This window comes from Marmota flaviventris, chromosome 19, assembly GCF_047511675.1.
Source record: "Marmota flaviventris isolate mMarFla1 chromosome 19, mMarFla1.hap1, whole genome shotgun sequence".
NCBI classification, from domain to species: Eukaryota; Metazoa; Chordata; class Mammalia; order Rodentia; family Sciuridae; genus Marmota; species Marmota flaviventris.
In genome coordinates this window covers 33,166,938-33,182,797 of record NC_092516.1, presented here as the reverse complement: position 1 = coordinate 33,182,797, position 15,860 = coordinate 33,166,938, and the positions used below count along the sequence as shown (strand labels likewise).

Below are 15,860 nucleotides of genomic sequence, written 5' to 3'. Positions count from 1 at the left end.
CTTGTGGGTAACAGCAACAGCAACTTTGGTTGAGAAAGGTTTGCTGCTGCCAGGCCAAAACCATGCCATCTATGCTCCTGTGGAGTCATTGAGTCACAGGTGTTCCACAGTGGCCAGTGTTGTGTCCCTGCTGTTGCCTAGATCTGTAGTGGAAATAGTAGCAATGGCTAGGGATTAACCTGATGATGTCCAAGTCCAGTAAATGGCTTTGTCACTTTGTCACATTCCTTATTTATTCAGCATATATTCCTTGAGCCCACTTTGTGGCCAACCTTGTTCCAGATGTGAGGACACAGGGGTAACTAGGCTGGTGAGGTCCCTGCTCATGTGGAGCTGATTGTTTCATGGGGAGAAAATACATGACACCTTAGATGTGAGTGCTGTAAAGAAATTCCCACAGTGTGTTGGGATAGGAAACAACCAGAGGAATGAGGTGAACAGGTGAGATGGGCAGTCAGGGAATGGCTGTGTGAGCTGCTACCTTGGGTAAGAACTTTCTGGTTAGGAGAAATAGCAAATCCAAAGGTTTAGGGTGTTTGAATAGGTCCAGAGGCTGGTCCATGTGCCTTGAGAGGGACATGTGGAAGCAAAGCTGTGAGGCATGCTGGGTCTGGAGTCAAGAAGGAGGTGGAATTTCGGGGGAGTGGGTGGAACATTGGATGGGGGTGGAGTGCTTGGGAAGGGCTAGAGCATCTAGGGAGCGGGCAGGGTGAAGAGCACTGCTGTAGACATGCTGTGTGTGAGATCCCATGTGACTCTATAAGCCAGGTGTCTGAAAACAGTACATTGGTGAGTCTTGGGCTCCAGGGAAGTGTCAGAACTGCTGATTGGACGGGTAGAATTCATAGCTGTGAGACTGGATGAAATTACTCCAGGGAAGAGTTTAATTAGAAGAGGACTCAGAATCTGACAGGTGTTTGTTTGATGAAGATCTAACACTGACCTTCCAACCCTGGAGTCTGAGTGAGTGACTGAGCAGGGCAGGCACTTTACCTCTGTGTCTTCACGGCTGAAGACCCTAGAACCACAGAACATGAGCTTTATTTTTGCCCTGGGGTTTGCATCCTGATGCATCTCTTCTTCCTCTGCCCCTTGTGCCTACCCCCTTGGGCTCTCTTCTTTCATTCCCTGCCCAGGAGGCCTGTGCTATGCCCTGCTCATCCTTCCAGCCCCTTCTGTGCTCCAGCTGTGCTGGCCCTCTCTAGCTCCACAGCCACTCCACCTGCTCCACTCCATCCCTTTTTCTACTCCATCCCTTTTTCTACTCTTCCTTCTGCCTGGGTCTGCCCCTCAGCCCTTCACGTGGCCTGGCTCCCTCCCATCTGCACAGCCCCATGTGTGATACTCATCCTGCTTCTCTGTTAACTTGTTTATTGTTTGTCTGCCTCCAGCATAGAAGTTCCCTTCGGTGCCACAATAGGGCCACTGCAGTTGCCCTGGTGAAAGATGAGGGTGGCTGGAGCAGACAGGGTGGAGCTGCTGAGAGTGGTTGGATTCTGGATGGGTTGGGTTGGTGTCTCAAGGAGAGGTGGTGCTGCCATGCTAGAGCTGCCCTAGACCCACCAAAAGGCAGAGGGCTGAGATAGCAGAAGGGGGCGTCTTTGGGGAAGTTTATTGTAGACAAGAGTGCTTCTGAAGAGTATTGTAACAGAGACCAGTAAAACTCTAAACCATTGTGTCTTGTTCTCAGGTGATGATTGGCACCGCTCTTAACACAAGCGAGATGAAGAAGCTCATTACCCACATGGGTGAGATGGACCACCCCTGGAACTGTCCCCATGGAAGGCCAACCATGAGGCACATTGCCAATCTGGATGTCATTTCTCAGAACTGACACTTGTCATTTTCTTTGTAGATTTTATTGTAGATTTTTGTGTTTTGAAAGACAGGGTCTTAAGTAACACTTTTTTGTTTCAAAATTAACCTGCTACTTTAAAAAAATTGTACCAAATCCACTTAAAAATGATCTTAAGCCAGGTGTTGATGATGTGCTCCTGTTGTCCCAACTGCTCAGGAAGCTGAGACAGGAGATTGCTTGAGCCTGGGAGTTCCAACCCAACCTAGAAAACATATTGAGACCCTGTCTCCAAAAAAAAAAAAAAAAAGACTTGAGAATCTTTCAAACCATGTGGAGCATTGCTTGCAAAATTTTTTTGTTCTGCATTTGAATGTATATGTGTATACAGGTAAGAACTTATTTTACAAAAATAAGAATACTTTGGAAGTTACCTAGGCCTCAGTTCGGCTGGAGGTGTTTTAGTCTGCAGCTTTCCACCTCAGTGATCATTAAATTCATTTTGGTTGAAATTCATTAGCTTAAGATTATGGTTCTTTGGGGTTAGTTATTCTCAACCCTAATGCATATTAAATTTAAAAAAGAACTAATCACAAAAATGCAAAGAGAATTCTCTGCTTGGCTAAAACAAATGACTGGATGAGGATGGTGTTGCTATTTTTAAGTGCTCCCAGTGCAGCAAGCATTTGGAAACTGCTGTTCTAGGCAGAGGGAAAGAAAAAATTTTGATATTTCTGTACCTTCATACTGTGATTTGGTTTCCTTGGGGTGTGAACTGCAGATGTTTCCTTCATGGGCTCTCCCCATTTGAACTGTTGCCAAAAATGGAAGTAAAAATGCCCTTTTTTTTTTTTTTTACTTTACTTTTACTATGGATTCCAAATGGTGGTAGGGGTACAGGGATGACAAGTATGAGCAACGCACTGCCACCCTTTTCCCCAGAGAGTGGCCTCTTAGGACAGCAGGCCTCCAAAGTCTAGCATTCCTCAGATGTAACCAGACAGTAGTCATTGCATTCACTGTGCCAAGCTGTATACTGGTTGTGTTTCTGCATGATCTCATTTAATATCCACAAGAACTCTACAAATTGGGAATTGCTTTAGGCATTATGATGCCCCACCAAGATGGCTGGGTCCTAATCCTCACAGTGTGGGATGTCATCTTGCATGGCAAAAGGAACTCTGCAGAGTTTTTAAGTTAGATTAGCCTGTACTGTCTAGGGGGCCCAGTCTCTCACAGGAGACTTCAGAGTAGAGACCACCCTCCCAGCTCCAGCTGGTCAGTGAGATGCAGTGTTGCTGATTTTGAAGATGGAAGAAGGCTACACTAGCTAAGGCATCACTAGAAGCTGGAAAAAGACAAGAAAATGAATTCTTCCCTGGAACCTCCAGAAAGACCAGCCCTCGTGGACTAACTTATAGAACTGTAAGATAATAAACTTATTGTTTTAAGCCACTAAGTTTGTGGTGATTTGTTTAAAAAGGCAGCAATGGAAAACTGATGCCTGTTTCGTAGTGAAGAATCCTGTGGAGAAGCCAAGAAGTCGTGCAAGGCATTTACCAAAGCCAGGAAAACTCAGGGCAAATGCATCCAGCTACAGCACTTTTTTCTCCTGCCTTAAAGACCAGAATGGACTGCTCAATGGATTTGCAGTGGCGGCCCCTTTAAGGGGGAGGGGCCTAGTGTGTGGCAACGTGGTTGCCCGGAGACGGACCTAGTTCCGGGACCGCACCACTTCTGGGTCTACCGCACCCTGGGCGTCTGAGCAGTGAGCACCCGAGGGACCCCTGCGTACCGTGATAGTGTAAGGACCTTGCCGGCTGTTTCCTCAGCCTCCTAGGATCTTAGCATGTGCGTGATGGGCGAGGGACCTGAGGCAGGGCAGAGCAATTCTGGGACCAAGGCTCAGAAAACGGGGTTTGCAGCTGAAGCTGCTGCTGAAGCCTAGGACAGAGGGGCTTTAATAGAAAACACTGAGAGAAATGAAGTTAATTTGTAGTTTGAATTTCACTGATAGAGGATAGTAAGCCTTTAAAGATCCGGATGAGAGCGGTTTGGGCTGGACTGCTGAGGATGGTTTTGCTGAGGCAATAATTGGGGTCCGGGGGAAAGAGCAATGTGGGTTTTGAAGGCAGAGAGAAGCCTGGAGGTGGGATTGAACTGGCCAAGTGGGGTCCAGAGGATGCCATCAGATAGAGTCCCTCACATTGTAGAATGCATGAGCAGAGGCCTGACTCCCAGGACATGTCTGTGTGTCCTTACTAGTGGACTAGGATGTTTCTGGTGGGGCCAGTTTGGGAGGGTAATGAAAACTGTGGCTTTGGAACCCTGCCCTTCTCTGCCTTGAGATTTTGGACATATTGTTGGCATATATTTTCTCCTCTGGCCTGTAAGACGTGATATTGTTACAAGGAGTAGGTAGCCAGGGATTTCAAGTTCAAAAAAGGAAAAGTAACTATTTAAAATAATCACTCCATTTATCGACTGCTTTGTATCCTGTAAGAGATTTTTCTGTGCATCATCTCATTTAATCTTTGTGGTGAGACAAGTTATTGTTATTTCTTTTTGATATCCAAGAGAAGGAAATTAAGCAACTTACTTAAAGTCACAGAGCTGATAAAGTGAGATGCAGGGCCTACCCCAACTCTTGAACGCTTCACAATGCTCACTTTAGGAGAGGGGCTCTTAACGTATGATTTGACAGCATGCAAGATCTTATGGGTTAGGTAGTCATTTTTTAAAATGTTAAACATGGATGCAATATTTTTATTTTGTTTATTTACTTTTATGTGGTTCTGAGAATCGAACCCCAGTGCCTTACACGTGGGAGGCAAGTGCTCTACTGCTGAGCCACACTCCAGCCGCCAGGTAGTCATTTTTGCATATAGGATTATCCTTCTTATTGCGGTACTAATAGAAAAATAAGCATGTTAGTTGGGGTTCCAGTGCTAAAAATTTCAGGAACCACCAGTGTAATGTTGAGATTGTATTGTTTTGTTTTTTTTTTTTTTAATTAAAAAAAACCTGGTGATACTTGTAATTATTTTCTCAGGTTTTAGGAGAATGATAATGATACTGTTATAAGGCTAAGTTTTTATAAGTGAGACTTCCAAGTATTTAGAGGCATAATTTTTATTTTTCAGATAAAACTCATCAGGCTTTAAAACAGCTATCAACTGAAGGACCCATTGGATATTTATATATAAACTCTAGGACTTCCAAAGGCAATGGTGAAAGAAAAGAAAAAAGCAGACAAAAAAGGAGATAAGTCAGCCCATTCTCCCTCTTCTGGCTCAGAGTTTCCAGAGTTTTCCAAGCAAGATGGCAGTGCTCTTAGGCAAGAACCGCCCCCAAGTGGCATACAGGCACTGGAATTGCCACATAAGGAACCATTACCCAAAAGAGAGTCTAAAGCTCTTCAACAGAGTGAAGATGCCACTCAGTATGAAGAACCCATTCTGACCAAACTCATAGTGGAAAGGTGACTTTCACAGGGCTGGGCAGGATTGAATGCTGTGAATCAGGTGTTTCTCAAAAGTGTGCTTCACTGCAAGCATGTGAATCCTCACACATTTTTATGATCATCACATAATTGTCCCACCTCTGAAAACCACTCTTTAGGCTCTGTCTTTGTGTGATCCTTTTTGTGGTGCTGGCTTTGCCCCATTGAGGTTTCTGAGGGCTGCCTTTTCCAGAATCCCTTTTCTATCACTTTTATGTCCTCTCTAGGCAATCTCTTCTCTCATTGTAGCTTTACCTAACATCTCCCTGGATGACTGTATAAAACTACTTTCTTTAGTTCTGTTCTAGAATTTCAGATTCAAATTTTTTCTTATATATTTTTTATACCTTTACTTTATTTATTTTTATGTGGTGCGGAGGATTGAACCCAGGGCCTCGCACATACTGGGCAAGCACTCTACCGCTGAGCCTCAACCTCAGCCCCATCAGATTCAAATTTTTAACTTCCTCCAAACTCCCCAGTCCAGAAGTGCAGACTGCAGGGCTTAAGACGAGTCCAGCTTTGAGTATTGGCTCTGTGACATTGACCCCATCCATCCTAGAGTCTTGCTGAGCCTCAGGTCCTCAACTGGGGAATATGAGAATACCCACCTTAACAGGTTGCTGGGAATGTCTTTCTTTTAGTTGTAACCTTCTCCATTGTTCCCATTTCTGTAATGGCAACACAATCTTCCACAATCTTCCTGGCCTGACACAACAGAACTGTCCTCCCCATGCCTGTCACATTTCTTTTCCCTCCACTCTTCTCTCCTTAGTCATTTCCCTTGGCATAGACCTTATTCCTTCTTGTCAGAGTGATCTGACATTTCCTAGACTGCTTCCAGTGCCTCTCCTGAGGCCTCCTGTTTAGATTTACCTTCCTAATGCAGGGCTGTCTACATTTCTCCCTGTACTAGTTAACCACCACTGTGTAATAGATATCCCAAACTTGGCAGCTTGTAGCTACCTCATGTGGTTTCTGGGTTCAGGATTCCCACAGCTGAGGTCTCATGAGGTTGCAGTTGAGGTGTTGACCCTGGATGCTGTCATGTGAAGGCTTGACAGCCTACATATCTGCTTTCAAAGGAGTTCACTCCTATGGCTGTTGACAAGAGGCCTGACCTCATTTCCTGATTATATGGTCCATTCTCTGTAGGGCCTCTGAGTCCCTGACATGGCACCTGGTTTTCCCTAGAGAGAGGGATCTAAAGGCAGAAGCTACACATTCCAAGACCCAGTCTCAGAAATCACCCTCTTGCTCTCTATAATAGCCTAGTGGTCACATAGGTCACTGGTATTCCATGTGGGTATGAATACAAGGTGAGAATCATGAGCTATGTGGAGTCCAGACACTAAATTCCTCTTCCTTACTATCTCTTGAGTTTCTTCCCATTGAGTACAGAATGAAACCACTTAGCTCTACAGTCTGACCCCGGCCCACTTCACCCTGTCCTGCCCAACAGGGAGGTCCACCTCAATTTCCTACTGATTCCATTTGGTTCTGTTTTTGCTTCTCCAACTGCCCTGGCTGGAGTGTTTTCCCTTGTTTCTGGGAACAGAAACAAATCCCACCTGCTCTTCAAGGGCCAACCTTTTCAGCACTTCTTTTGTTTATTGGTGCTGTGGTTGAAACCTAGGGCCTTGTGCATGCTAAGCAAGTGCTCTGCCACTGAGCTACACCCCCAGCCCTTTGAAATTTAAAGTCCTTTAATCATAGTTACTATTTTCTGTTATGTATCACTGTACTTACTACTTTTCAATACATGCATACATATGATGTATGTGTCATTGTAATTGGCTTATTCGCCCTCAGCTTCTCTGCCTGGTTAAATTACTCAGGAGCTGAGATGTAACCAGAACTTCACATACCTGGCCTCAGGCCCGGTAGGTGCTCAGTCAAGATTCACAATCTGCATGATGCCAGCAGCTGTTTACTCTCCACTGTGTGCCCACTCCCAGCTATAGCTGAGCACTCTAGAGGGATATTAAAAAGTATTGAACATAGTCAGTGTAGGCAGTGCAGGATTGTGTTCTCTGGTGGGCTCTTTTGAGAGAAGCTCAGAGCAGTGTGTACTGAGTTGGTTTGGGAAGGTGGGGCCTGCAATTACCTTGAGACAGGAGCAGTAGGATAGAGTGTCCTGACACAGCAGCGGGAGGCTCCCAACCAGAGCTCCTGGATATATATGTGCTCTGGGAGCCAGGGGAGGTGTCCTTGATACCACCATATGGGGCTGTTAGGAACTCTTCCAAATCCTTTATATATTTTTTAAATTTATTGTTGTTAATTCCTGAAGCTATGTATGCTTCTTATGACAAGTGAAATAATTCAGTATATGATAAAAAGTTAATTGTCCCCTTCCACCCTATTCCAATTCTCTTCTTCCTACCACTCTTGTTAATTATGGGTTGTTTTTTTTTTTTTTCTGTTTTTTTTTTTTTTTTTTTTTTGAGTTTTGTTTTGGGGATGGAACCCAGGGCCTTCTGTGTGCTGGGCAAGTGCTCTATCACTGAGCTACACCCCTCCTGCTCTCATTTATTACCATAAAGTCATTTGGATTTTATAGGTAAATAATCACATAATTTTCTATTTTGTATTTCTTCAGCATTTACATCAGTTGTTTAAATTTCTTAACTTTTGCATTAACTAGAAATTCTAAAATGGGTATTGAATAATTGGTGGTAAAAGCTGGCATCTTGCTGGGCATAGTAGCACACTCCTGTAGTCCCAGCGGATTGAGAGGCAGAGGCAGGAGGATTGCAAGTTTGAGGCCAGCCTCAGCAATGGCAAGGTGCTAAGCAACTCAGTGAGATCCTATCTCTAAATAAAGTACACACTAAGGCTGAGGGTGTGGCTCAGTGGTAGAGTGCCCCTGAGTTTAAAAACAAACAAACAAACTGGAATCTTGTTCATGTTCCTGAATTGGAATTGTTTCTCATCTCTTAAAAATCATGCATGCTATTATTTTTTCATTGGTCTATTATGTTTAAGTAGCTTTCTCATATTATGTTAGAATAATTTTTAGAAATAATTGCTAAAATTTATCAAATGTTTGGGTTTTCTTTTTAGTTTGCTGATGTATTGAATTATGTTCATAAATTTTTCTGAAGTTTAATTTCCTTGGATTCTTGGAAGAAATCAAATTTGGTCACACCCATCACAGGCTCATTTGTTTTCTTCTCATTTACCCCAGGTGAACTGTGTGACAAATCACACATTATCCTTTTGGTTCTGAACTAAAAATCTGGGCACTATTCTTAAAACCTCCCTTTCCCAAAGCTATCTCATCAGCACACTCTGTTGTATCCATGTCCAGAATAGGTCTTTTTGCTTTTTAAATTTTAAACATTTTTATTATGGTAAAGTATACATAATATAAAATTTACAGTTTTGACCATATAAAGTGTATAATTCAATGGCATTAAGTACAGTTACAGTGTTTAAATTTCATTAAGTACAGTTACATCATCTGGCTCTATTTCCAGAACTTGTTCATCTTCCCAAATATCCATTTAACACTAAGCCCATGTTCCCCACTCCTCCCCAAGCCCCTGGTAACCTCTACTGTATATTTCAACTATACAATTTAACCCACTGTCATGTAGGTTTATTCACATCACTCATTACTTTGAGCTTTATTTCTTTGTAGCTATGAAGGAGAGAAAGTCCGAGGACTGTACGAAGGAGAAGGCTCTGCAGTCTTTCAAGGTGGTTGTACCTACCATGTGAGTCTCTGCTGGAACTTGCAGGGTGAGGAGGAAGGTGTGAGGTCATATGTTTTAATTTGCAAGGTTTCCCAAAGATCCATTGATTCTTCAAAAGAAATTGGAAATACTTCATGCTGATTTTAGCCTGAATCTATGCTACATTTTTAAGGTAAAAATGTGGCCCGGGGTAACTGAAATGGTCACTTTAGATTTTTTTTTCCCTCTGATTTTTATCTGTTGTTCTAAGAATATCATTAAAGCAAAAACAGTTGTCCCTTGGTTATCATGGAGGATTGGTTCCAGATCCCCTCAGATACCCAAATCCTGGAATGCTCAGATCCCTTATATAAAATAGTATTTGCATATATATACACACTCAGATACTTTAAATCATGTCTAGATGACTTACAATATGTAACATAAATGTTAGGTAAATGGATGTTATACTGTATCATTTAGGGAAGAGTGACAAGAAAAAAGATGTGTCTTTAGTACAGGTGCAACCACAGTAGGCCTGGCTACATAGTAGATGTCAGCATAGTAGATATCCATCTGAGGTCAGTTCCATTTACAGACTTGGAAGCCATGGATATAGAGGCCAATTGTGATGAAGAATAAAATCTCAGTATTTCCATCATTTTGCCATGAATGTTTTCCATTTGCCATGTTTCTATTAATGGATATATCATTATTTTTATGTGGCATATTACTTTCATTGGTAACATTTTGAATTTTCTTTTTCATTTGTGAATCTATTTCTGCATGGTTTTCTTTTTTCTTTCTTTTGGTCCTGGGGATTTAACCTAAGGTTGCTTAACCACTGAGCTACATCCCCAGCCCTTTTTATTTTTTATTTTGAGACAGGGTCTTGCTAAGTTGCCAAGGCTGGCTTTGAACTTGTGATCTTCCTGCCTCAGCCTCCTGAGTTACTGGGGTTATAGGTGTGCACCACCATGCTCAGCTTGCTGCATGGTTTTCATAAATGGTTTTACTGTGAAATATACATAGCATTATTTTAAGTGGCATTAAGTACATTCATATTGTTATGCAACTATCATTATCACCCACCTCTAGATCTTTTTTGTCATTCCAAAATGACACTGAGACTGTACCCATTAAGCACTAAATCCCCATCCTCCTGTTGTTTTTGATATTGCGTAGTGTTCTAATTTGCTAGTCATAACTAATTACATAGTTGTTGGATACTTTTGGAGAGCTTTTGCTTTTTTCCTTTGCAATAACACCACAATGAAGATATTTATCTATTCATTCACATGGTAATAGAAATATGTGCTGGGGCTGGGGCTGTAACTCAGTGGCAGAGCACTTACCTAGCATGGGTTCATCCTCAGCACCACATAAAAATGAACAAATAAAATAAATGTATACTGTCCATCTACAACTATAAAATTTTTTTTTAAATGTTACCAGACATTAAAAAAAAAATGTACGCTTATTATAGGAGAACAAATTTCCGTAGCTGAGGCCAGAAAGTTTGAGTGTTAGTACCTTGATTTTTTTCCCCTTTAACATTTGTGTTTATTTTCCTTTGTCATAAAAGCTATTCAGGAGCACCTTTTCATGACTGAATACTCTTCACTAAATGATTGCCCCCTCTGGCCTGTGTCTGCCTCCTGGTATCCACAGGGCTTCACTTATTTTGGTCAGGGTCTTCTCTCCTCTGCAGACTTTTTTTTTTTTTTTTTTCTTTTGGTACTAGGGATTGAACCTAGGGTGGCTTACCCACTGAGCCACATCCGAAGATCTTTTTTTTTATTTTATTTTGAGACAGGGCCTTGCCGAGTTGTTTAGGCAAGCTTGGAACTCACAATCCTCCTGCTTCAGCCTTCTGAGGCGCTAGGATTGCAGGTGTGCTCCACCACACCTGTCTCTGCAGGCCTTTTGCAGCATTGTTTATCTAGCAATTCACACTCCTGCTCCATCCCTGCTTCAGCTCACACCTAGGGGCTATCCTAGACTAGACCTCTTTGCTGGGAGGAATGAGACTGCCCTTCTTTCCTTCTTTCTTTCTTTCATTTTTTTGGTACCAGGGATTAAACCCAAGGATGCTTAATCACTCAGCCACATCCCCTGGCCCCCCATTTTTTTATATCATCTAGAAACGGTCTCGCTGAGTTGCCTAGGGCCTTGCTAAGTTGCTAAAGCTGACTTTGAACTTTGATCCTCCTGCCTCAGCCTCTCCAGCTGCTGGGATTGTAGGCATGAGCCACTTTGCCCTGTGACTGCCCTTTCTGTCCCAGGTGCTCTTAGTCTATTACTAGGTGTGTGCAAAGAGCATGGCTGCCTTCCCTGTCCTTCCACTGAGGGGGGAAGAAACACTCTCCATTTCCTCGGCCTGCACTGCCAGCTACTTGATTTGTAAACTTGCCATGTTTTCCCAAGACCCAAATGATTTTGACAAAAAGCAATCATTGCTGGATTTTCTTTAAATTGTTTTCTGTTTGTTTTTGTTTTTGAGATGGAGTCTCACTATGTTGCCCAGACTGACCCCAAACTCCTGGGCTCAAATAATCCTCCTGCTGCAGCCTCCTGGATAGTTAGGACTACAGGTCAACAACCCAACTTAAAAAAAATAATTATTATTACTTATGGGGCTAGAGAGTAAACCCAGGGCCTTTCACATGCTAGGCAAATGTTCTATCACTGAGCTACACTTAGCCCTAAAAAAAAAAAAATGTTTTTAGCAATGTGAGTTTCTAGTTAGATTTTTGCTCTTGGATTAGTTTAAGCCACCCCTAAAAACATACTGAGAGCAGTGCAGTGACTTGCCCCCCTCTGTTTTGGTTTGCATCAAGGTGGCTCATGTTTCATGCATCAATAGAGATTTTCAATTCCTAGAACATTGAATCCCTGAGGCCTGAGAGCGGTGTTACCATTAAGTTCTTTCCAGGTAAGGGATAGACCCAGAGACTCAGCCCCAGGCTTCAGGTGGGTGAGATCAGGCTTTGTCACATTTTCAGATCACAATTCCTAGTGTACATGTGTGAGTATGTGTGTAAAGATAGTGAAAGCCAGCATTCTAGAAAACAGCACCCTTAGTATGTGAATACGGGCTGATTATTTTTTAGTTTTTTAAAGTAAAAATGCTGGCCGGTGTGACACATTGAATTGATTCCATAGGACAAAACAGGATCATAGACTGCAGTATGACATTTCTGGGCTGCACTCCTGCCTGCCAGCCCTGTCTGTGGTGAGTTAACCTGGATTGATTCTGAAATGGATTCTTGCTGGCCAGGTTAGGGCATTAGTTCTCAAAGTGTGGTCCCAACTGCAGCACATGCATCACCTGGGAATGTTTTAGAAATGCACATTCTGGGGCTCCACTCGGACCTGCTGAGAAGTGGAGTGGGAGCCCCAAGTGTGTCCAGCAATCTGCATTTTAACAAGCCTGCAGGTAACCCCCATTCATACATAGCAGTGTCTGAGAACCTCGAGTTCTGTTTTGTGCAGACACTCTTTGTTTAGGCTCCCTTCACCTACCTGGCCTCTGACTAGATGATTTTCAGAAGGGTCTGGGTGTAATTTTATCATTGTTTACTCTGATTGCACTTAGACATTCAGCTATGTTGTTTTTTGTGACTATTCTTATGTGTCAACATTAGACTATACTAGCAGTGCTATAGCTGGCCCGCCATGTTCATGGGGTCTGCATCCACATATTTAGTCAACCACAGATGGAAAGTATTCTGGAAAAAAATTGTGTCTGTATTGAGCATGTATAGATATTTTTCTTGTCATTGTTTCCTAAGTAATAGAGTATAATAGCTGGTCACTTAGCATTTACATTGCATTAGGTATTATCAGTAATCTAGAGATTATTTAAAATATATAGAAGGAGGTTGAGACATAGTTCAGTGATTGAGCTCAGGCTTAGTATACATGAGGCCCTTGGTTTAATCCTCAGCACCAAGTAAATAAAATGTATAGAGGGTGTGGTTAGATCACAGTACATACTCTATAATTTTATATGAAGGACTTTGGTCCTGGTATTACCAAAAGCTTGGTCTTTGTCCACAGTGCCAATATAATAATGAAGACAAGGTTTTGAGGAAAATAAAGTTTTATTTCTCTGCTAGTAAAGGAGAAACACAGAGGACTTTTGTTCTTGAAGTTGTGAATCTCCCCCTCAGGGGAAACTGAGGGTTTTTAAAGAGGTAATTTAAAGGTTCCATTCTAGGTGTGTCCTGTCAGGGATTATAATCTACTTTTGGCCCTGAGAGGTAGCTGTGTCTTAGATCATCTTGTCCAGGTCAGTCTCAAGGTCTGAATTACTTTATTCCTCTAGTGTGTGTACTCAAAGACAGATAATGTGATCTAGGATGGGAAAAAGCATAATCTTATTTTCTCTTAGGGAGGGGAAAGAGGGAGAAGAAGAAAGGAAAAAAAACTCTCAGTTTTAATATAAGCTGCAGTGGCAGAGCAGCAAGGTCACAGGAACCAAACCCCCATGGATACTGAGGGACAGTATATGTATACATATATGTGGCTCAGGACACACATTGGTGATTCCCAGTAAAGGAAAACGGGCAAGAGCATAAAATTTATGAATGTAATAATGTCTGATATTCAGATGATGGTTGTAATTGTCTACCTAGTTAAAATAATTTTTAAAAAATTTTAAAATTTTGGGTGATAAAACCAAAAATTTTGAATTGTTTTGAACTATACTGTTTTCTAGCAACTTACTCAGGCGAGGGACACTCAGATTGCCTGGTGTACATTTTAGAGAACTGGGTATTTGGGGATCCCTCTTTAGATCCCTTTTAGGACAGGGTGGACCCCCATGCCATGTTGGCTCAGACCCCGGCTCTCATGTTGCTGCTGTTGCTGCTGTGATGCCGGCATGTTCCTACAGGGAGAGAGTGACAAGGCTCCGCTCTAAGTAACTGTGCCTGTGTAGTAGGTGCTTAAAACCAAGTTTCATTCTGAGGGTTTGCTGTTATTTTGTTTTGAAGGGTATGTTTTCAGAAGGATTCATGCATGGACAAGGGACTTACATTTGGGCTGACGGATTGAAGTATGAGGTAAAGCATATGATAATTACAGTTCTAAAGTGCAATTATGAAATTTCACAATCATGCCCCCACAACTAGACATATTATTTTCATAAAGTAATTTAGCACAAATTTAAAACAATACACAGAATCAAAGGGTAGAGTAACTTAATGACTGCATGGTGCCAGGAATTGTTATAACTGGATCTGTTTGTAGCTCTAGAGGTATTTTATGTGTTCTTTTCATGTACAGAACACATATGTATTTATTCCCTCCTACTTTTTACAAATACAGAGTTTATTATACATTCTCTTCTATGACTTTATTTTTTAGTGAGCAAACAATATCCAGACATCTAGGTCTATTTTTACTGGCTACATGTATTCCACTATCTGGATTTTACTTAACCCAACTTGCCAGGCTGTGGGGAATATGTATTTTTAAATTGACTGCTAGGACAGATTTGTTCTCCAAGAGAGTGTGCCAGTTCTGACTCCCACCCACAAAGTGTGAGTGCCCAAACTGCTGCTCTAAAAATCTCCATTTCAGAGCTACTAACACAGTGGTGTTTATAAATGGTAATGAAGACATTTAAAATACAGGCATGTGATGCACTTATTCAAATAAGAGCTAATCAAGGACAGAAACAGTCACATTTAGGCAGGAGCTGAATGGTGGGAGGCAGGCTGCAGAGGTGCAAGGAGAGCAAAGGAGGGGTTCAACCTTATTGGTCTGGGGCCAGCCTTTCTGGGGGGGACTCCATTCCTACAGACATCCACCTCTAGTTCGTGGCCAACATTCAAGATTTTTGATTCAAATGGTAATTTGGCATGGAGACCCCTCTGCTTCATTGCCTCTGGAAATTCTCAGGGGTTAAGGACTCCTCCTTCCAGGCACAGACCCCTGCATCAGCCCAGTCAGATGTCTTTGTGGGTGGGGTTGGGGCTCTCACTAGAGCTCCTCAGGCAGGGAGACCAGGCAGTAGCATCTGGCTAGTGGCCAATCAGGCAGCACTGTGTTCTCTCCTCGCTGATGGCAACATCCAGTAAGTTCAGATTCCTGGAAGAGAATCTGTTGGCCTAAGCCATGGTGAATAGTACTGTGCCCAGCAGACATCCCAGTCCATGCAGGGCAGAGTCTCTAAAGATGTGCTGCAGTATATTGTGATGACCACAGATAGAAGGAGGAGTTTCCACTGGTGGTCAATCACTGCGTCACATCTGGAGAGAACAGGGAATGAACCTACTTCTAGGCAGGCGTAAAGAATCTGAAGTCCCAAGGTCAGGGCTGGCAGCTGCCTCTTTACCATATCACCTGCTCACCCCCTGGAGCTTTGTCTACACAGCCTTCCTCATACTTTATTCTCCCTGCACTTCCTTGCAGAGGAGGATCAGGTGAGAGAGAACAGGGAATGCAGAGGAGGGAGAAGAGAGGAAGCTAGAGGCATGTCCAGCTTCCCATGGAAGAGGGGCAGGGGCAGCATCAGGGGTTTGGTCTCCAACAGCCCATAGGATAAGAGGGCCCTGCACTCCGCCTTCTCATCCCCCTTACAGACATTTTGCCTTAGGGGGATTTTGTGAAGAACATTCCTATGAACCATGGCGTGTACACTTGGCCAGATGGCAGCATGTATGAAGGGGAAGTGGTGAATGGCATGAGGAACGGATTTGGGATGTTCAAGTGCAGCACACAGCCTGTGTCCTACGTCGGCCACTGGTGCCAAGGCAAGAGACACGGGAAGGTGGGTGGAGGTACCATCTGTGCACAGGCTGTGCAGACATGGTGGGTGGGAAGTGTTGGGGGTGTTCACATGACATAAAATTAACCATTTTAAAGTCACAGT

The 15,860-nt window shown here is 42.9% G+C and overlaps 2 protein-coding genes across 2 annotated transcripts in view; both read left to right on the top strand.

Annotated features, from left to right (window-relative positions):
* Positions 1 to 3,250, top strand: part of Pms2 (PMS1 homolog 2, mismatch repair system component) — a 31,779-nt gene extending 28,529 nt beyond the window's left edge. Inside the window, exon 15 of the mRNA XM_027953221.3 lies at positions 1,691 to 3,250. Coding sequence (XP_027809022.3) covers positions 1,691 to 1,834 — 144 coding nt within the window. The 3' untranslated portion in view covers positions 1,835 to 3,250. The remainder of the gene's footprint in view (positions 1 to 1,690) is intronic.
* A 104-nt stretch (positions 3,251 to 3,354) lies between these two features.
* Rsph10b (radial spoke head 10 homolog B) overlaps positions 3,355 to 15,860 on the top strand; it is a 47,851-nt gene continuing 35,345 nt past the window's right edge. Inside the window, exons 1-5 of the mRNA XM_027953222.3 lie at positions 3,355 to 3,599; positions 4,939 to 5,276; positions 8,944 to 9,019; positions 13,978 to 14,046; positions 15,585 to 15,758. Of these exons, the coding sequence (XP_027809023.3) occupies positions 5,023 to 5,276; positions 8,944 to 9,019; positions 13,978 to 14,046; positions 15,585 to 15,758 (573 nt within the window). The 5' untranslated portion in view covers positions 3,355 to 3,599; positions 4,939 to 5,022. The remainder of the gene's footprint in view (positions 3,600 to 4,938; positions 5,277 to 8,943; positions 9,020 to 13,977; positions 14,047 to 15,584; positions 15,759 to 15,860) is intronic.